The sequence below is a fragment of the Chlamydotis macqueenii genome, chromosome 2 (assembly GCF_036417535.1).
Source record: "Chlamydotis macqueenii isolate bChlMac1 chromosome 2, bChlMac1.mat, whole genome shotgun sequence".
NCBI lineage: Eukaryota > Metazoa > Chordata > Aves > Otidiformes > Otididae > Chlamydotis > Chlamydotis macqueenii.
Window position 1 is genome coordinate 98,735,776 of NC_141557.1, and position 21,996 is coordinate 98,757,771.

Below are 21,996 nucleotides of genomic sequence, written 5' to 3' on the forward strand. Positions count from 1 at the left end.
ACAGAGCATCTGAGTCTCAGAGTAGCAATCTGAACAGAAAAAAAAACTTTATCTGAATAAAACTTCTTGTCAGATCTGATTAGATCTTCATAACGTGTCTGATGAAGAGCTTGTGCCAGGAGTAGGAGAAGTGTCAGCTCTGTTGCCATTTTCTTGTTCACTTCTGCTGGCATCATCAGATTATCTGTGGTTTCTTTGTGGGAATCATTTTAAGTCACTTGTCTATTTTGTGAGGGGTAGTTTAGTAAAATCTAGATAATATAACCCATAAATCCACTTAACTGGTCACAAGCAAACTGCAATACATTGCAATAAGCTGAAAGCCAACAAATGAATGATGATGCCACTGTCAACCCCTCTGCACTGCAGAGCACTCACTTCTCTCAGGCACCTCGCAAACCCTATGTGACCATCTTACATATGGATCAAGTGAGGGTGCTAGCATCAATCTATATATTAAATATTAGCAAAGGTTTTTTTATTTTTTTTCAGATAAAAAATAAACATAAATAGAAGTTCTGATATTTTCTTCCTGTACTCCAATGGATTGTCTTGCATAGACACTGGGGTGTGGACACCATGCTTCAAAGACCTCTGCTCTAGAGTACCAGGTTTTTTTTTAAGCCTGGTTTCCTGGGAAATTTGTTTTTTAACCTATGAACAAAGTTGGATATGCAAGAATATCTCAATATGCTCTAATTCTTCTTAGATCATGAGCATATATAGCCTGCTGAAGTAATGCATTTTACAATGCTTTGAAGAATCTGAAGCTAAAAAAACCAGTCTACATACAAACTTCTAATCCTGCTCTAGCAGAAACTACTATTGTTCTAAGAGATTAGTTACCATAATACCAAGATGGAATAAAATAAAAAACAGAGACAAGGATTAAACACCACAATCAATTAATTATTAAATTATTTCAGCACTGTCCAGTTTACCAAGTAAGGCCGCCCAGTGAAGGGGAGTTCGAAACAAGTTGTCATAAGATGTCACATTGCAGCCTTCATAGGAGGTCAGGACATCAACAACTGCTACATTCCCATCAGCAACAGCAAAATGAAGGGGAGTTCGTCCTTCATAGTCTTGCCAGTTAAGCAGAGATTCTGTAGGTGCAGCTTCCTTTAAAATAAGCCAAATACAAAATAAAAAAAATATTTAAGAGAAAAACTATATACTCTTCACAGATATATTTTTTTTTAATTCTTATATAAGGAGACAAACTGTCCTTGTTCAGTAGAACATAGCTCTACAGCTAAATACTTTTGTCACAGCATAGGCTATTTTCACATATTCCTTATGGATTTTTTTTCATACTTACTTAATTATTGTACAAGACCGGATTTAGTTTTGCCAATCTGTTGTGCGAGTGGCTTCTTACACAGATCCTTAAAAGACTAACTCAGGCTCTTGTGAAAATAACTAGATCATCTTGCTTGATTTTCTAAGTTGAGCATGACATATATATCTTCATATTGTTCTTCTAGGGCATTCCTCTTTTTGCACAAGTTAATCTTGTGGCTTTCATTATAATACTTTTCCAGGATTTTAAATCCACACAAGCTAAGGTCTCTAGCTGAGAACACAGAAGTAAGCTGAAGAGTACTTCTAATTAATGCATCTACTTGTAATGGGCTTAATTTTGAGTCAAAAAAATCTTCAAAAGTATCGTGATTAGTCATTTGTTCACATAACATAGGTGTAAATAGATATAACTTGACTTTTCATCACATCTTCTTAAAGAATATGCTAAATTACTTCAGCATAAGGCCCCTAGCTATACAGTTTTGTATTATGACAATTTCCTCTCTCATCAGCTTTTTTCTAGACAGGTTTTTCTTCATGGCTTTCTTGCTCAGGCAAAAGAACAGAACAGATACAAATGACTATCATCTTTGAACTGCAGAGATTTCCATATGACAAATATCATAAAGCCCCCATGAAATACAAACTTTAAATTGAATTTTCCTGAAAAAGAGGTATCTCTTAAAGAATGGTAAACAATAAAACAATAGAAACTCAGGACACAGGTACCAAACATCTAGAGCAGAAGCAGAATATCAAAAGAAGAGCTTCAATAAACTATAGGGAGTAAATCTGCTGTTCTGTCTTCAACTATTCAGAACAATTCACTGAAGTCACGGGAATGCTGTGCAAAAGAAAAAAACAGATGTAGTCCTGAGATTTTTAACTTCCAACACTAGAGTGGATTTTAACCCATGATAACTGAGAAAAACAATCCTCCTGAAAATGCAGAGCCACACTATATCTTATAATATACTTACGAAAGAGGAGGGAAAGGTTGTCATCAGTGTAGCTTATTAACAATTAAAGCAAGTTCCTGATCCCTTTCTCACTAAAATAATTTTAGTGTTGCCTATTGACTTCACTAGGTACACAAATAGGCCATAAAATCACTTGTATTTGCATTATTTGAAATGCAGTAAATATGACACAGAAAATTAACATCTAACATTAAGAATGATAAATCAAGAAGCAAAATGTCAGGAAATTCCAGAATTATGGTTTCTATCCAAATATTAATTTACCAGACTTGTACATTCTATATGTTATATTTAATAGATTTAAAAATTAATACATGTAGAGTTATATTTAACCATATTTCCTAAGTGCAATCTGGCTAAATTAATGATGCAGCAGTAACTTCAACTCAGCAATGCCCTGATTCTTGTTTCTTACTGTCTTACTTTCTAAGAGTGTCAACTTAAACTTCCTAATATTTCATTAACATAAGTTTTCTAAAGTTAAGCATTTACATACTTTGATACTGAATGTAAGTGCTAATTAAGTTGCCTGTCTCACATATCTAAAACTGTGATGCAGTTTTTTATATCAGTAGTGTTAGCCTTCTTTTGCTAGAGAAAAAAATTAACACACTTGAAACATACTGTACTTTGTTACTGTATCTAGCCACCAGTATAATAACAGATAATCTATTAAAAACATAAAAAGTTGATAAATTTTAATCTCTTAACTAAAACTACAACCAAATTTAACATTGTTGCATGCACAAACTGCAATAATTAAAGCATGAGTAACACTTATTTTAATAAGCATTCAAAAGCATTTATCTGAGCCATTACAGTGAAAAGTGAAGTTTTATGTTCTTCCCTAGCTTTAATAATTCACAAGAGAAAGCCAGTTGGTAACATGCTTGTTTTCTCTCTATTCAAAGAGCTCAGCAGGGGGAGTATAGAGCCCACTGTAGAAAATTCAGAAGTGATCTTTATGAGAACATTTTTTAAGAATGACTAAAAACGAATGATGATACATAGAGAAGTTTATTACTGAAATTCTAACTGCACTAGAGGAAAACCTGTTTGAACAAAATGGACAAACAAGAAAACATGCTTCTTCACTTTATCTATAATTGATTGATATAACCTGGAAATCTGATTTTCAAGCCTTCCAAAGCACAAGGACACATTAAATAACTTACTCGTAAAACTTTTAGGTCAAAGTCAGTGATGTCCCCCAGAACATCTCCCTGTGATCAACACCATTATTTTCCAAAATGGTAAAGAATCTTTCCATGATAAAGTCAATAATTACATTCTATTTTATAAGGACTCATGTGTTTTGAAATTTTTAGCCACTTAAACTAAATTTTTCTAGGCCTCTTCCTGCCAATGTTCAAGAGTGTAATTTCTTTGGATTATTAAATGGTTTTGGTGTAAAACTAGCTATAATTAAATTCTCATACTACATTAATATTTCAGGCACAACAGACAGAAGAAACAGAAGCTACACATTTTTCAGCAGCTATTAGAAGAATGGAATTGTAGGTAATAATGTAAAGTATTGTATAAATAAATGTCACATCTCTTACCATGAAGAATAAGTAAAGAGAAGAGATACAAAACAGAGAGAGAGTACTAAGCAGTTGCTTCCATCATACTAATGGAACCTTATTCTGTTCTTTTCTCCTTAAATCTTCTCAACGCTTTTCATGTAACCAAGCACTGCTGAATCTGGAAAGGTGGAAAAGGAAGTTGACCATGAGAGGAGCTCCAGATTAGAGTTTCTCTCTACTTTTATTTTCTAAAAATGTCGTGAGTTCCGTTTTTGCTGTTTCAATATTAGATGTAAATAATTGTGCATAACTGACATCGCTGCAAACTCAACCTACTTTGCCAGCATTCAGTTGAGCTCTTTTCATTACTGTTTATTTTTAAAATCTCAATTAGCTAAGTACTATATAAACATCAAACAGAAAGAAGACCTTTACTTTTATGAGTTTATAAACAGAAGACAACAAACGGACACATTCAGATGGCAGAGCGTGGGAAAACAAGATAGGATTTTTCAGTATGACAGACTATGGTCTCAATAAAACCAGCAGCTTAACTTTTGTCAGGTTTTTGTAAAACAGCACTGGAGAATTCTTAGTAGGATAGCGGAAAAAAATAATTTTCTGGGGAATTCTTCCAGAGTGTTCAAGATAATATCAAGGGAACAACAGTAGTGTTGTTTTTCATAACTTGGTCAGCAGGCAACAAAGGCTGCCAATACAGATTGAGCAGCGGTAAATATCAATACCTGACTGCTATCTAAGCAATGGTACACAGTTTACAGCTTATAGCACTCTATCATGAAAATGAAGATAAATGGTTTGTGTTGGATGTGATTAAAAAAATGGAGAGTCATCGGCCTTTTGCACTGCTATCACTACAAGACAATATTCTCATGAACTTAGAAATGCAATTACGTAAGTTAAGACACAAGACGACAGAAATTTTAACTCTGTGGGTAGGTACATTAGAAATATCATGCAGAAAGAATGTGAAAAACTATATAGTTAACCTGGATGTGAAGACCTAGAGAGGAATGAGAATCAAAGGTGATGCTTGGGCACTGGATCTGGAACTGGGTAACATGGCAGAAAGTAGCTAAGAAAGGAGGGGAAGACTGTGAGCTCTGCTAGGTAGATATCTAACAAGACAAGTAAGAAAAACACTTCGGCCTGGAGAGAAGACAAAATCTTACTAAAAGTTTAAACTCAGAGACAACACCACCAACAAAAAAAGTATTTATACTCAACAACAGATTCAATTGACAGATTGATTACCTAGTAACAACGTTTCTGTATCATTAACTTCTACAGCATATTCATAAGATGAATTACTTCTTCATTTAAACTTGTTATTATCTTACTCCATCAGTAAGTATATACAGGTATAAACATTTCAAATATAAACAATTCGGGTGATGCATGAAAAAGCCCGGATGGAATCACAGAATCATAGAATGGTTAGGGTTGGAAGGGACCTTCAAAGGTCATCTAGTCCAACGCCCCTGCAAGGAGCAGGGACATCCCTGACTAGGTCAGGTTGCTCAGAGCCTCATCCAGCCTGGCCTTGAACGCTTCCAGAGATGGGGCCTCCACCACCTTTCTGGGCAACCTGTTCCAGTTTTCTATAACTCGCATCGTAAAAAAATTTTTCCTAATTTCTAATCTAAATCTACCCCCCTCTATTTTAAAACCATTACCTCTCGTCCTATCGCAACAGGCCCTACTAAACAGTCTATCCCCATCTTTCTTGTAGGCCCCCTTGAGGTACTGGAAGACCGCTATCAGGTCTCCCCGGAGCCTCCTCTTCTGCAGGCTGAACAGCCCCAACTCTCTCAGCCTGTCCTCATAAGAGAGGTGCTCCAGCCCTTTGATCATCTTCATGGCCCTCCTCTGGACCTTCTCCAACTGGTCCATGTCCTTCTTGTGCTGGGGGCTCCAGAACTGGACACAGTACTCCAGGTGGGGTCTCACCAGGGCAGAGTAGAGGGGGAGAATCACCTCCTTCCACCTGCTGGCCACGCTTCTCTTGATGCAGCCCAGAATGCGGTTGGCCTTCTGGGCCGCAAGGGCGCATTGCCTGCTCATGTTAAGCTTCTCATCCACCAGCACTCCTAAGTCCTTCTCCTCAGGGCTGCTCTCAATCCATTCCCCGCTCAGCCTGTATTTGTGCCTGGGATTGCTATGACCCAGGTGCACAACCTTGCACTTGGCCTTGTTGAACTTCATGAGGTTGGCACGGGCCCACCTCTCCAGCCTGTCAAGGTCCCTCTGGATGGCATCCCTCCCTTCCAGCGTGTCAATGGCACCACACAACTTGGTGTCGTCGGCGAACTTGCTGAGGGTGCACTCTATCCCACTGTCCATGTCGCCGACAAAGATGTTGAACAGGGCCGGGCCCAGCATGGACCCCTGAGAGACGCCACTCGTGACCGGTCTCCACTTGGACATTGAGCCGTTGACCACCACTCTCTGAGTGCGGCCATCCAGCCAACTCCTTATCCACTGAGTGGTCCGTCCATCAAACCCATGTCTCTCTAGTTTAGAGAGAAGGATGTCGTGCGGGACAGTGTCAAAAGCTTTGCACAAGTCCAGGTAGATGATGTCAGTTGCTCGTCCCTTGTCCACCGATGCCGTCACCCCGTCATAGAAGGCCACCAAATTGGTCAGGCATGATCTGCCCTTGGTGAAGCCATGTTGGCTGTCACCAACCACCTCCTTGCTCCCCATGTGCCTTAGCATGGTTTCCAGGAGAATCTGCTCCATGACCTTGCCAGGCACAGAGGTGAGGCTGACTGGCCTGTAGTTACCTGGGTCTTCTTCATTCCCCTTTTTAAAAATGGGGGTTATGTTCCCCCTCTTCCAGTCATCGGGGACCTCACCAGACCGCCACGACTTCTCAAATATGATGGCCAGTGGCTTGGCAACTTCATCCGCCAGTTCCCTCAGGACCCGCGGATGGATCTCATCAGGACCCATGGACTTGTGCATCTTCAGGTTCCTCAGATGATCCCGAACCTGCTCTTTGAGTACAATGGGCAGTTCTTCATTCTCGCAGTCCCTGCTTGCACCTTCTACAGAATACACTCTTAACTCTCACAGTAAATAAAAACAACCAAACAACTTGGATACGATCATGACTCTGTATTACCTAAAGAGAATCTTTCAGAACACCTTCAATAAGGAGATAGGTATTTTTAAACTTTCGTAGTGCATCTGGCTGCAATGGAGTTAATTTTCCTCGCAGCAGCAGGTATGATGCTGGGCTTTGTATCTGTGATTAAAACTGTTGATAACACATCAGTGTTTTGGCTGTTACTGAATAGTGCTTGTGCAGCATCAAGGATATCTCTTTTTCAAGCTCTGCCCTGTCTTGCTCCTCTGCTCCCCTGAATGAGTGGGCTGGGGATGGGCAAGTCACTGGGAGGAGACACAGTCAGGACAGCTGACCCGGACTGACTCAAGCAATATTCCATACTGTATAGCATCATGCTCAGCAAAAAAAAAAGCTCAGGGACTGGAAGAGGCAGGGGAGATGCTCATGGCTACACCATTTGTCTTCCCAAGCAACCGCTGTGTGTGTTGAAGCTCTTTTCCCACTTTCCTGGGAGTGGCTAACATCTGCCTGCTGATGCAAAGTAGTAAATAAATTCAATTTTTTGCATGCAGCTTTTGCTTTCCATACTAAACTATCAATATCTTCATCCATGAGTCTTCTTGCTTTCCTTCTATTTTCTCCCAGTCATGTGGGTGTTAGGCTGTAGGCTGGGGTCAAATCATAACTTTTGAAAACATTTACCTTGACTAACATTTGAAAAAGTCTATATTTAAATACAGCAATCCTTACCTACTTTTCAACAAATTTATTTTTCTAGTGTGGCAGAAAAGTAGATGGTATGTAAAAAACCCAACTTTGCGACAAAAGTACAAATTGCAAATATCTTGAATAAATAGAAGTAATACAGAAATACAATAACATTACTTTAACATTGCAAAGTCTCAAAAACCACTTTTACAGTACAGAAATGTATGAATAACTGTAAGACTATCAATGTGTTTTGGAGGAAAAGCAAAGCAAATTTTCATATGCCATACCTAAGTTCTCAACTTGCAAGCTAATAAGGCAAACAGACATTGTAGTTACCTTAGTCAGTATGTATCTAGTTCTGAAGGACCTTTTAAAGACAAGGATAGGGAGAGATTGTTGTAATATGAGAGAAAAATTCAACTGAGACTTCGGTATCTTTCTATGTTAGAAATAGAAAGAGAAATAGAATCTCTGAAATAAAAATTCAGAGATTTCCACAGAATAAAAAGCAAGGTAAAAAATCAAGCTGAGCACATGATTTCATTGTACTCATTATAACTGTAAGTCTAGAAAATGAAACTGAAATACTGCAGAAAGAGAAAATATGCCATGAAGGAAAAAATATTAAATCTGTACAGAAAAATAGTTGGAAAGTTGCTCAATAAACTGACCATGGGCTGAATGATAATTGATCAAGTATTTCCCAGAATTCTGGCTTGAAAGACCAAATAAAATCAGACTTTTCAGTACAGTTAACTAGAAAGAAATTTTCAAATAATGAAGAAAAGACACACAACAAAGAAATCAGTGTGCAAGAGGCACCTGAGGTGAGTAATACGACTGGCCATTTTAACTAGGAGAACTTGCAACCCCTTCCTCCCTCCCTTCCCCCTCAAATGAATAGTTACACATATCGAACTAATTAAGAGAATATACATAGTCCATGAGTTAGAGCAAAGACATTCACCCACAGAACTCAGAAGAAAACCCTTTCAAGAGAGCAAGTTCATTCAAGATAATGTCTTAGAAAATTTGGGATATTGGGAAAAACAAATTATTTCATTCTCAAGGAGTTCAGTGGACTAAAATTAAAAATTTGAAGAGAACAAAAAAACCCCATTCCTATCAGAGTAGAATAATAAAGACAGAAAGTGGTACACATATCATAGACTTTCTTACCAGAATACATTTCACTGTGTGAATTGCACTAGGGTCCTTGTTGTTGGCAGCCCAGTGAAGTGGGATTTTTCCTTCAATATCAGGGATTCCAATATTTGAATCATGTTTTATGAGAAGTTTCACATGCTCTGGGTTATTGTAGTAAGCACTCCAATGCAATGCAGTTTGCTGGAACACAATATTCACAAGTTTTACAAACACAGTGAAAAATGAACAGAAGATGAAAATTGAAGTTTGTTAGAATCTGAAATATGATTTATTTTTATTTTTACAGAATTAATGAGATCACCTAGTCCAATTCCTCTCAAAGCAGGGTCAACTAGAATAGGCTGATCAGGACACTATCCAGTCAGATTTTGAGTTATCTCCACAGATAAACTCTACAACCTCTCTGGACAATACATTCTAACATTTTACCTCCCTTACAGTAAAAAAATACTTTCTCAGGTTTAAACAGAATTTATTCTATTTCAACTTGTGCCCATTGCCTCCTGTCTGCTCACTGGAGGCCACTCAGACTAGTCTAGCTCCATCTTCTTTACTTCCTCCCATCGGGTATTTATACACATTCGTAAAATCACCCCTGAACTGTCTCTACTTCAAGCTAAATATCTGCAGGTCTCTCAAACTCTCCTTGATGCCAGATATTCCAATCTGTTAATCATCATTGTGGCTCTCCACTGGACTCACTCCAGTATGTCTATGTCCTAACTGTTCTCAAGAACCCAGAAGTAGACACAGCATTCCCTTTGTAGTGCCACCAGCGCTGAGCAGAAGGAAGGGACCAAAGATAAAACCAGCTTTAAACAATGGGTAAATGAGCAATCTTTTATTATACTTCAATAAAGAGGACTGACAGAAAATGGAGTACGTGTACCTGGGGGAGTGACAACTCAAAATCACTGGAAAACAGGCTTTAAACAAAACTGAACCAGAGGCTCATCTACGTAAGTAAGAGTAGATATACATCTTTGCTACTGAGGTCTGAATTAGGTCTAAGATACACCATCTTAAATAAGACCCACACTGAGAAGCCCTTATGATTGGAATATCAGTATTTCTGGTAGAAGATTAATTACTTCATATGAGGATTTCTTAGACTAAGGCAGGAGAATACTGTCCATGCTACTTAGCCGGCCAACAGGGCAATGCCATCAGATGCAGCAATTCCTGATCTGGAGAAAATATCTGAGCTTGGTATCAAGCAATCATGTCCAAGTTTGAATGATCGTCTGAAGCAGGCCTCAGCAGCAGAGCTGTACTACAGAACAACTGTACTAATTAGTTTGTTCCCTCTCAAATTTTTTAAATCTCTCATCAATAAAACAAATTGATGGAGAAGCATACAACAAGATTACTCTCCACTAGAAGAAGATGGTACTGAATACTGACCTGGAACTTAGATCCATCTTGAACAAAGGTTTTGACTTTCTGCACTGCTCTTGATCACTCAGAATTCTGAGGTTGAATATTACTGAATCTAATGCTCACCAACCCATAACCATCCAATAAAGCATCAAAAGACAATCCATGCTCCTATTGCCAATTCCTGACTGTCAGTGGCTTTTTACAGGCATTATGAATATTCATAATTATGTAAGCAAAGCAATGTGTGAGGTTTTTTTAAAACAGTAAAATGTTGGTATATTAACAAGTATTTCGTTTATCAAACACACCTCTCCCAACTGCCGACTAGCAGAGATACAGAATGAACTTTATTTCCCATGTCTCTTCACCCCTCACTCCTGCAAAATATCACATGGCATTTTGATTTGAAAATGGAGAGGAATAACTGCTGCGGGACATGTGTGCATAAGCCTACAATACCCTAGATTAATATTCTTGAACAGTGATAGAAAGTATCATATCCTTAACGTCTTTGTAAAGGAGGAAGGCAAAAAGGAGCCTATTTTTTGTTTGTTGTTTTATGCTGTTAGTTTAGTACCATGGTAAGATAATATGATAGCACAATCTTTCTGTCTACTTGGTAGATCACTGAAAAAGAGCTCATACCAAGACATAAGTGGAGGGGCTGCAAGGAAAGGTCTGACAACTGGCATCATGTACACTGACATAGAGACTAGCACCATAAAGCCTGTTCAAACCATCACAGCCTGTTGGGATTTAAACTGAAAAAACTTCTAGCAGTAGAAATTTATAATAAGTTAACAAATGTTACTTCTTAAGTGGAGCCGACCAGTATCCCTAGAAACTGACAGTTACAATGAAAGTAAAAACTTTTGATTACCAGGAGGCCAATGCAGTCTTGGTTTACTGGCTTCTCTCACCTACAATCTGCTTTTCAGTCAGTTGCCTACATGGAAGTAGATGTAAAAGACAGTTGTTCTCTCTCATGTTCAGGAATTGTATTTGACAATCTTGATGTGCATAGCTGCAGTAAGGGAAACAAATAAGCTATGTGTCCAACAGGGTCGAACTTGTTGGACTCTGTCCCTGAGACCACCCTTCATCAACTTGAATTCCCTCTTTGCTACTGTGACTACTCATGACACGAACTGGAATAAAAGTACTCTACATTTTGTGAGAAATCTGGCAATGCTTTAATACTGCCTTACAAATCAGCTAAACAGCAGGCAAGGTTCCTGAAAGGTTTTGGCTGGTTTCCATATACCTTTGTTCATTAATTAATGTGGTGAGGAAGTCAGCATGACCTCTCCAGAATGACTGCTGTAATTACAGCCAGGGTTTCCATGATACATGTTAGAATATCCTGGAAGGTAAACAGCTGACTGCTAGGGCACAGCCTGGTTCAACTTCACTGTCTGGAGGGGACAGAAGATTCACTTGTTGGAAACGAGGCTTGCAGCTGTCTTATCCTGCCTCCTAGATGATAAAATCAGACGTGGATTTCAGAGTTTAAGCAGCTACATCACTAGGAAGACCAGTCCCCTTCTCTTATTATGTCCTCTTGTGATAGAACGAAAATCCACTACATGAGACGTGGAATGATGACTTCCACTAAGACCAGCATTGCCAAGCTGGTATGCTGGTTATCAGCTGATCCAAATACACTTGATCAGGGCACTCACATTTGAATCAGTGGTAGATTAGTGCCTGATAGGGAGAATTTTTGCACCAGTTCCAAATTTACACCACTTAAAAATTCTAAGAAAGAACCTTCCTGCTCAAGTTTAAAAAGGTTCCATCATCAGTAACAGTTCCAGTTGTATCTGATATCGTGCCTCCCTTGCCAATTACAGTTACAGAATTGGTTTTCGGTTTTCCTTTTGCTATTTGTATTCACAGTGTCTCACTTTTTGTTACTATATCCTTGCAGAAGAAATTCGGCTTAGGGAACATTCAAATCTCTGAGTTCTTTGAAAAAAAGTCTCTTTCAGATGTCAGGATACACAAACTGCCCAAGCACATGAAATTTAAACGAGATACTCACAGATTAACAGGTCCACAATAATTACCAGCAATCTGTCTACTAAAGGCAGTGTAATCATCTCCTAAACAGAACATGCATCAAGCGTGCCAACAAGAGGGATATATCTGTTTTGTTTAAAATACATGTTGAAATACAATAAATCCTTTACCCAGAATGTCTGCTGTGTGAAAGTCCTGTGCCTCCTCATACCCTACTATTAATGCTAATGGAGGCAACCATTTCACATTAGTTTTAAATCACGCATTGCTAAGCGCTCACATGTGAGAACCACACTAATCTGAGCACCTCAAAAAATACAGTTACTATATGCTAAACAACTATTCCTTCTTTTAAAATGGGTTAGTGTGCTATTACTGTGGACTGGCAGTACCTCTCTGTATGAACAGTAATAGTAATGCAGTTGTTTTAAGAACTGTACCACTTTCCTTCTAAGATCCGTCATCTCTTCTGGCTGGTCATTTTAATGATAGTCCTTTTTAACAAGCATCAGTAGATTTTTTCCTGAGGCTCTTAGAAATCAGTGTGCTTCTGAAACAGGCTGGTAGTTTTATTGATGTAGTAGAGCATGACTTGACTTTGCAAAGAGATATCAGACAACTCATGCACTATATGATATAGCTGGAAAGTCACCTGGAGATTCCCTGACCTTTGAAGCAACTCTTCTTACTACAGATGCAGAATATTAGTCTGAAGGACTTTATTCTAAGAAGGTAGTAATGTAAAACTCTGAAGATGTTAAGATTACATTGTCTCCCAAGGAAGTTAGCAGTTTCGCAAAACAAATGTCAAAGTGACTAACTGGTGCTCTGCTTCAAATGAAAGTCTCATGCTAGAACGTCAAACAACTTCATCATCCCATCCCTCTCACTAAATGGTGCACTCATGGAAGTAACAGTGCATGTGCATTGATTGCAGACCTTCTGTTGCCAATTGATCCATTTTATTATTATTATGATAATAATAACAATAACAACAAGAACAATTTGATACTTTTTATTGTCTCTGTTAGAAAATCTTCTTGACAAATGCTGTCACATTCTATCCCAGGCCAAAAAGTCATGCATGACTCGAAGACTCAAAAAATAGTCCATTTTCACTTACAGAGATACAGAAAAAAAGGACAGTCGACTAGATAGGTTTAGTCTATGGATATTTTTACCTTTGGACCATCCTTGTGGATAGAAGTGAAAGAGTAAAGTCGAGCCACATAAAAAGGGGGGGTGGTCATGGTTTTAAGGTGTTGTTCTATTTTTTGTCTCTCTTTCTCACTATGCAAAACTATTTTAATTGGCAACAAATGAAACTAATTTTCTTTAAATTGAGTCTGTTTTGCCTGTGACAGCAACTGGCAATCAATCTTCCTGTCTTTATCTCAACCCATGAGCTTTTTCAACCTATTTTCTCCATCTGTCCCATTGAGAACGGGGAGTGAGAGGGTGGCTGGGTGGACATTTGGCTGCTTGCCAAACCTAACCACACATTTCTAAAAGGCAGCTGTGGACAGCAATATCACCACCATTTTAGTGGCCCCAGTGTAGGGCAAAATTAATCACCCAGCTTTAAGGGAGATGTCTGCCAACAGCAAACCTGCATTCAGCTCAGGACCAAAGGAAGAATTTCCTTTTTTTTTTTTTTTTCCACTCCAAACTCACCTTTGGTATTGACAAATACTTTGAAGGCCTTTTGCACAAAGTTTAGTAGTGACCCTTATCAATAAATCATTCTAAACGTAGGGTTCTTCCAAGGAAGAAAAGCAAGATAAGCACACGCTATCCATATTCTAGCATGGATCACAATGTTACAGAAAGGCTTAGACATTAAAACCAGTGCGTTTTGAATCCTCTATTATTCTATATACTCTCAAAAAGAATGTCAATTAACTCAGTGCAATGAATTTTTACATCATTATCATCAGAAAAATATTAATATTTGTAAAGGCAATAATTTTAATACTACAGCTAGACACTGCTTTGAAGACTCAGAAAAATTTTGTTATGACATAAATAATTTTTCACATACAACTGTTTGATGTAACACCAATTTCTAAAGCTGCTACAAGTGCTGTCTTACAATAAGCAATATTTTTACCTTGTTTCTGTCCTGGGTATCCACTTCTCCAGGCGCCATATGTTTTAGCAATAAAGCTAAACATTTGGGGCTTTTGTGACGTGTAGTTAAATGTAATGGTGTCATACCCTCTAAGTCCTTCTGCATCCAGTTCCCTCTACGAGCCAGTAAAAGTTTCATGAAGCGGTAATTTCCCTGGGTAAGGAAAAATAACAGAAATTGATTCCAGTTTATCAAACCAAATGATGATACTGTTTAGATATATTTACTGTTATACTGGAGTGCCTAAAAAACTGCACCAAAACAGCTGCAAGCTTTCAAAATGTCCAGTGAAGATTTTTTTGTTAAAAAAATCACTAACTCTTGATTTTTAAGGCTGTTTTACTACTTGGTATTACATACATATCTTCCATTAGTGCAGTGCACAAGACAGGGCTCGGTAATATAAAAAATTCTGCAATATTGTCAGAGTTTCTTGACAGTTTAACCTCAATAAACATGATGTAAAAATTTAAATAAGACCATTACATGCTAGTTTCAGCAAGGCAGACGGTTATCAGATGAGGAATAAACCTAAACATGAAGAAAGATTACAACTTTCAAAATGAAAGTAAGAAAAAATAACAGGGAATGATTCAGAGACATAAAATTTATTCATCTGAATCAGTAACAAATACATGGAAAAGTGATTGTTTCTTACAGTTTTAGATTTGTAACTGAGTGGAATATGAGTTTTGATTTACTGTATGCATGATAAATGGATGGGACAGCTAGCTTTGTAACACATTTGAAATACTTAACACTCTGGACTTAACTAGATTTTAAAAAGAAATAATGTAGAAGTGCTCCTGTTAATAATGACCGAGGGTGGATCCCAAAGAAAACAATCTGGTTTTACTTCTCAAATCATCGAAGAAGCCAGTCAAAAATTAAAGATACAAACATGCAATCATGAAGAAGCTGGAGTGATTTAAGATCTAGCCAGCCTTGACTTGCTACTGGTCCTTGCTTGGAGGTTATTTTTCATATAACAGAGATGACATTTTGATGCTTCCACTTCAATATAAAGTCTATTTGGTTTTTCAAAGCACCTTCAGCAGTTATGTTTCAGTCAAGAACCAGGAACAGTTGGAGCAGTAACTCATTAAAGCAAAACATCTGGATCTAGCTTGTATGCTCATGTTTTAAACAGCCCTACTCTTTCCCCACTCTAATCCATGAATATAATGAAAATAGAAGCTCAGAAGAGAAGAGAAATTGTACTAATTCCCCCCACCCAGGGAAAAGCTGCAGCATTTGATGAAGCTTTATTAGACAACGTACACAGGAAAGGTGACATTCAAATGAATAGAAGTCACGTCTCCAGATTCTTCTGCTTATGGAACTACTTGCAAATTAACATATTTCAGTCTGCTACAATTCTTTTATAAGTTCTGTACGTTAACTTAGTCCCTTTAGGCTATCTTTGAAAAAAAAAACAATGAAAAAAAAGTAGTCATGTAGACAGTGCAAGCAGTGCTAATGAATGGGGGCACTTCTGTATATCACGAGCCTCAGAACTGCGAATCACTTTGTCAGCAGAACAGTAGGGTGGAGACAGGCCAAAGGATTCCAGAGGCCCCTACAGTATCCAGTGCCAAGGCATAAAAATATGCTAGTTTCCTTTGCCACAGCACCCATAAACATTGGAAGGGCAGATTTTACATATGTTACTGTTCTGCTCTTTGTCTAATAAAAATGGAAGAGTTGAGCTTTCTGTGGCTAGAACGGATTTCTCCAAGTACGCCTAAAATAAACGAATGTGATTTTTTTTTTCCTGCTGCACTATTTTATTTTAAAATACGAAACAGGGAAACAAATCATGAATTAACTCAGAAAAAAATAACCTCTTCCTGCTTCCACAGTTTATTGTCAATGGTCCTTGCTCTTCAATGAAAGCCTACAAGAGAAGTGTGCCAAAAGCTTTACCACAAACCTGTCTGAAAATGCAAACTTCTCTTGCTAAAGGCAGCATGGCTACTGTACTCTTCAACAGCATTCACAGTGAGTAGTGATTGACTAATTCTCTTTCTTCTGCTGGGGAAAGTATAACTTTAGGATTTTGTCCCTTTAATACACAGACACGCATCAAGGCATACACTGAAGTACAGAAGCAGAACAGCGTAATGCCTGCACAGCTACTAATCCACACAGAGCACACTCAAAATGAATTCATGATAAATCTGGGAATGAGTTAGGGATGAGAAAACTCCTCATTATTGCCATTATATTTTACAGGTAAATATAAGAAGAATTTGCAAAATTCATTTAAAAAAGAAAAAAAAAAAAAAAGAAAAAAACCCGCAAGGTATCATGAGGTGGTTTGGAATTAGACTAGGAGAAGACAACATTAAATAACTTGAGAGAATATTAGTTTTGGAAGAAATATAGCTGCTTTTTTCCACCACAGATGATAACGCATTTGGTTTGTTTTTCGTATTTCCTGCTCAATGTGCATGCATACACACAAAAGAAAAAAAAACTATTTTCTCTTGTTGATGGATACTTATTGGAAGTTTTACAAGTATATTGTGCTTTTTGAATGAATTCAGCTGAAAAGGAAAGTAAAAGTTAAAGTAAGACATAAAACTAAGGAAATACACATTTTTATTATTAGAGTTCCTTTCCCTATAATGTATTTTATTTTTGCTGTTACACATTTTTCCACCAGTTACTACTATATTATTCTGTTGCATGCTTAGCCACTAACAAATCCCTCTCCTTAGAAAATGAATCTGTAATAAATCCTCTCATTCCAAAACACAAAAGATTCTGTTTCTTCCAAATTATTTATATTTTTTAAAACACCACCACAGAAAACACCCGTACCTACATTACTTATTTGTAATGATCTTATTCATACTCTTCCTTCTGTCTGCTGTTCTTTTCTTTAGTAATACCATGAATGTTGCTGCATTCCTTTCACCTGTTAGAAAATAATACCATCCCTATTAACAACAAAGGAAAAATTCCCCACCTTTAATTGATTACTACTTAAGTTTGTAAATATGCAATGTATCAACATGAATTGAAGGCAGATTTAATTTAGGTCTTAATAGGTGGAGGGGGAAAGAAGTATGCTTAATCTGATATGCAGTTACTAGCCAAATTCCTTCATTTTTATAAAATTCTTGTGTATAACAAGTCTTTAAGCTTGTTAGTTTTTACTCATATAAAATGCACTTGCTTGGCCTAAAGATTCCTGAGTAGCACGAAGCATTTTGGGTCAGTCCATGGTCTCTTCAATATTGATAGTGTCTCTAAAATGGTTCTGTTATGCTATGAAAACATTATAAGCAAACAAGATTAAATATTAGTACAGAAAACTCAGTTCCTGGTAGCCAAAATTTACTATTCCAATGCTGATTCTTAAAATTCCTTTATATTCTATTAAAATTATCTTTAGCCAAAAGACTCAACTCCGTATGCAAACTACAGCACAGTTTCAGAGAACAGTTGACAACTAGCTTCAGCATAATCAGAAGAAATATTTCTGCTATTTCAAAATTTCAACCACATATATTAACTGCAATGGAGTATACCACATTTTTTGGTAGACAGATAGTTCAATAAGCAACTACTGCTTTGCCATCAAGAAATGACTTTGAAGAAAGTTCTGGACCCCAAGCTTAACTGCTAAGTAATGAGAAAAACTTTCTGATTCAATTAATTCACCAGAATTCAGATTATCCTTGAAAATGAGAAAATTTACCTCAAAATTGCAAGCAAATTCATTCAGAAAAAAAAAAAATAATTGTCTAGTATTTTCAATATGAGCTTATTGCTAGGAACAGGTTCCAGTGGAAAATTACCAGTAAATTCTTTTCTACCTACATAGCAGGCCTACAATATAATGTGTTTATTTCTTCTAAAGCAGTTTTTCCAACCTATATTCTCCCCCTGGCCTGCTGAGGAGTAGGAGTGAGAGAGTGTCTGGGTGTGCATTCGGCAACCAGCCAAGGTCAATCCAACCCATATGGTCACCTAAGTGAAAGACCAAAGAAAAAACGAGCTCTGTACTGATAACAACGTTATGACTCTAATAGTAGAAAAATCATACTTCACATCATATAAAATATATAAATGTAAGAACCTGGATTACTGATTGCTGTTATATAAATTAAAACATCTGAAATGGAGGAGTCATTGTCATCTTAATAAAAAGTATGCATATACTGAACTAAGTTTCATCACAGATGTCTCCTGGATAGTCAGTAAGTAGAAAAGGGTCCAAACACTTTTCCAAACTACAGATAGCACCAAAAGACAGTAGACAAGTACATATGTGTAAGAAATACTACAAAATACTTAGAATCATTGAATGGTTTGGGTTGGAAAGAACTTTTAAAGGCCATCTAGTCCAACCCCCCTGCAAGAAGCAGGGACATCTCCAACCAGATCAAGTTGCTCAGAGGCCCATCCAACCTGGCCTTGAATGTTTCCAGGGATGGGGCATCCACAGCTTCTCAGGGTAACTTGTTCCAGTGTTTCACCACCATCATCGTAAAATATTTCTTCCTTATATCTAGGCTGAATCTACTTCCTTCTATTTTAAAACCATTACCCCTAGTCCTTTCACAACAGGCCCTGGTAAAAAGTTTCTACCCATCTTTCTTACAAGCCCCCTTTAGGTACTAGAGGGCTGCTATAAGGTCTCCCCAGAGCCTTCCTGTCTCTTCCTAGGGCAAATATCTTGGCAGATAAACCAAGAACTGCATTTCCCTCACCAGTTAATTACATTCTCCAATTAATTTGCATATTGTTGTTCTTCTCAATTATTTTCAAATAATAAATTCATAACACATAGAATAAATTGTTCTGCCCCCCAATCCTCACACACAGACTTGCATTTTGGACTTGGACTTTTGGACTCATATTTCCAACCCTTTCAGTTACTTTCAGTATTCTTGTACTTCTGGTATCCCACACACTCCAATCTTGTCTTTGATTGACAATAACGCCTAATCTCGTGTCACTCTGAAGTATCCTTAGAAAAAGTACTACTTGTGATGCTAAGTTTGTTAATGAAAAATACTGACTAATACAAGATTTGAGTGCAACTGTTGAGGAATTCTAATACACTCCTTCTGGTCTTACAGTTCATATTTCAACTGTATTTGTTCTCAGTTCATTACCAAATTCTTTACCATACCCTTACATTTTGTGTCCTAATTTAACTTGCCATTTTCCATCTAGCACTACAGTAAATCTTTTCACACAGGCCTAAAAATGCAATCTATTATTTCCAGAAAAACAGCTAGCAAAATATCCGGTGAGTCTTGACGAACCTACTGCTGACAGTGTGGTGCACATTATACCCAATTTTCTGTTTATGTTTATATATTTATCCCTTTGAAACTAATTTTAAATTCTTGCATGCTACTGAGGTCAAATAGGCTACTTCTCTCATCCACTTTTCTTCCTATTTGAAACATAACAGTACTAAAAAATGTTATTGAATACGCCAAATTCTGCAATGTTATGATTCCCAAAGAATGTTTCATTGATTAAAACTCTTTTGCGCCTTGTCCCTTGCTGGTTCTGTACTTCTGAGTCCCTCCTGTTTCTATTAAGATGAGATTTATCAAAATCAGGCATTAATCATTGAACACAGCCCCTGATTGCAAGAAGTGGGGTAACTAAGCCTGGTCAGCAGGTGCACAGAAGACTGCAGGCAAGGGGTGAAATAAAAGTCCCCACAAAATCAGAAGCGCAAAGAGCAGTCTGTTTAAAGGAGTGCATTCAAAGGCAAGAGAAAAGGAGTAACAGTGCAGCAAGTCCACCATCCATGACAGTAGGTATTTCAGAGATCTGATAATCATAAATCCCACCATTTTTTAATAATTTATTAGCTTATTAAATTTTGATTTTTGAAATATATTCATTATTAATTAAGTAGCACTTATGTAAGACATTTTAGCACAATTTGCTCAGTATTCTTTTGTGAAAAGAGAGACTATTTAACAATCAGTAACTCCTCTTCAGAAGAATATAATATATAATTCAATTACTTTTACTCTTTCACAAACAGAACACCACAAAATTGTTACAGTTGAATTAATTGCAAAGATAAAACAGGTCTGCTTTTCTAATACTACACTAATCATAGCAGAAGTAGTAATTATACTTTTACTGTCTTTAAATTTTATTAATGTTTTAATTTTCCTTTCTATATTCACAAATCATATTTAAGAAAGTATAGCTGGATACATAACAACAGCTTGAGAGCAGGCAAACAAATCGTATCATAGGTTATTACCCACGTATTCATTCATGTACACAATTTCTTTGGTTTAGACCCAGTTTGGGGCAGAATGAGAACTGGAAAGGTACATGGAAATTTAGCATACCAGGCCACTGATCTCCTTTTACAGAGAAGCACATTCTGTCTCAAATATACTAATTCTTATTCTAAGATAACAAAAAAAAAAAAGTGAAATAGATTGTTAAGATTATTTAACAGTCAGATTAGATATTAAACCTTCAAACCCGGGACTCCTTCAAAGTTGGAGTTAAGATTTATTCGTTGCACATGTGTGAGAGACAAAAGTGTCTGTACTTTAACAGTGGCATGTGAGTTTCTGAAGTTAGTATAAATCTACACATTGACAAATAATAAATTGTGTTGTCCACTCAGACACTCACTGGAGTAAAATACGAACAACATGAAAGTCACTTAGATTTCAGCTTAAAATCCAAGCAGAATATAGCAGCCACTTTGCACTACATTAGCAGGCTTTGCCAACAGATTAGCGCACAGATGCTACACCCGAAGCTGACAACAGCTCTTTGCTGTCAGATGCTTTCAAGAAGCAGTGAGTCAAAAAACTTAAACTCCTTAATTGCTTGCTAAACCTTTAAAAGATAAACATATCCATGAGCTTCCCCTTTAAAACAAAAATGGCAACTGAATTTAACCTGCTTATGTTCACAGAGTAGAAACTGCTGTCTTTGACTTACTCGATCTTACCACAGATAATCTTACCCTATACACGAACATACAAACGGACTCACTCTCTTTCCAGCGAGTAGATGCCGAAGAGAGGATGCTTCACCTCACAGATCAACTTGGTCACAAATTTTCAAAACCTGAGAATTTTAATAGCTTTGGAAAGAAAGGAGGCTGTGCGTGTGGTTTCTTTAGAGGTTGTTTCATCTACCGGAATCCCTTTGAGAAGAAGCAAGTTCGCAGAACATTAGAAACAACTTAGAATGACATGGAGCGCATAAAAGACTTTCTGTCTCCAACACCTGCCAGTTTTAGTAGCTTTTCAGGGAATAAACTAAAATCTTTCAAAAACAGAAGCCATGACTATCATATTTCTAATTCAAAATATATAAGAACAGAATACTGTTCCAAAAGCAAATGAAAGCCATACATAAAAAAAACCAAAACATTTTGATACGCTTATATTAAGAGCTAACTGCCAGAAACCTGACAAGGATTCTTCACAAGAAAATTTATTAAAATAGCGACTAGCAAGTAGATGTATTAACTACAACGCAAATAAGAATTATTTAGATTTATAAATTAACAACACTTCTGTTTTGAAAAATTATCTGTGCATGAAATAGTGAAACCTCTTGATTTTCAATACACTGAAACTGAATTAATATTGTCTGGTTACAACAGCTATATGCCCTGTAAGAGCTACCCTTTTAATGTATATGACTGCACCA

General features: G+C 37.1%; 1 protein-coding gene across 4 annotated transcripts in view; it reads right to left on the reverse strand.

Moving 5' to 3' along the window:
• The window catches only part of INVS (inversin), a 93,519-nt gene that overhangs the window by 38,170 nt on the left and 33,353 nt on the right, over nt 1-21,996 (reverse strand). For 3 of the 4 annotated variants that reach the window (XM_086740507.1, XM_086740506.1, XM_086740508.1), the window contains 3 exons: nt 14,299-14,472; nt 8,799-8,966; nt 942-1,122 (listed from right to left, as the gene is read on the reverse strand). In XM_086740507.1, coding sequence (XP_086596633.1) covers nt 942-1,122; nt 8,799-8,966; nt 14,299-14,472 — 523 coding nt within the window. Of the gene's footprint in view, nt 1-941; nt 1,123-3,850; nt 3,993-8,798; nt 8,967-14,298; nt 14,473-21,996 lie in introns of those variants that run through there. The other variant, XM_086740509.1, reaches the window with a different exon arrangement.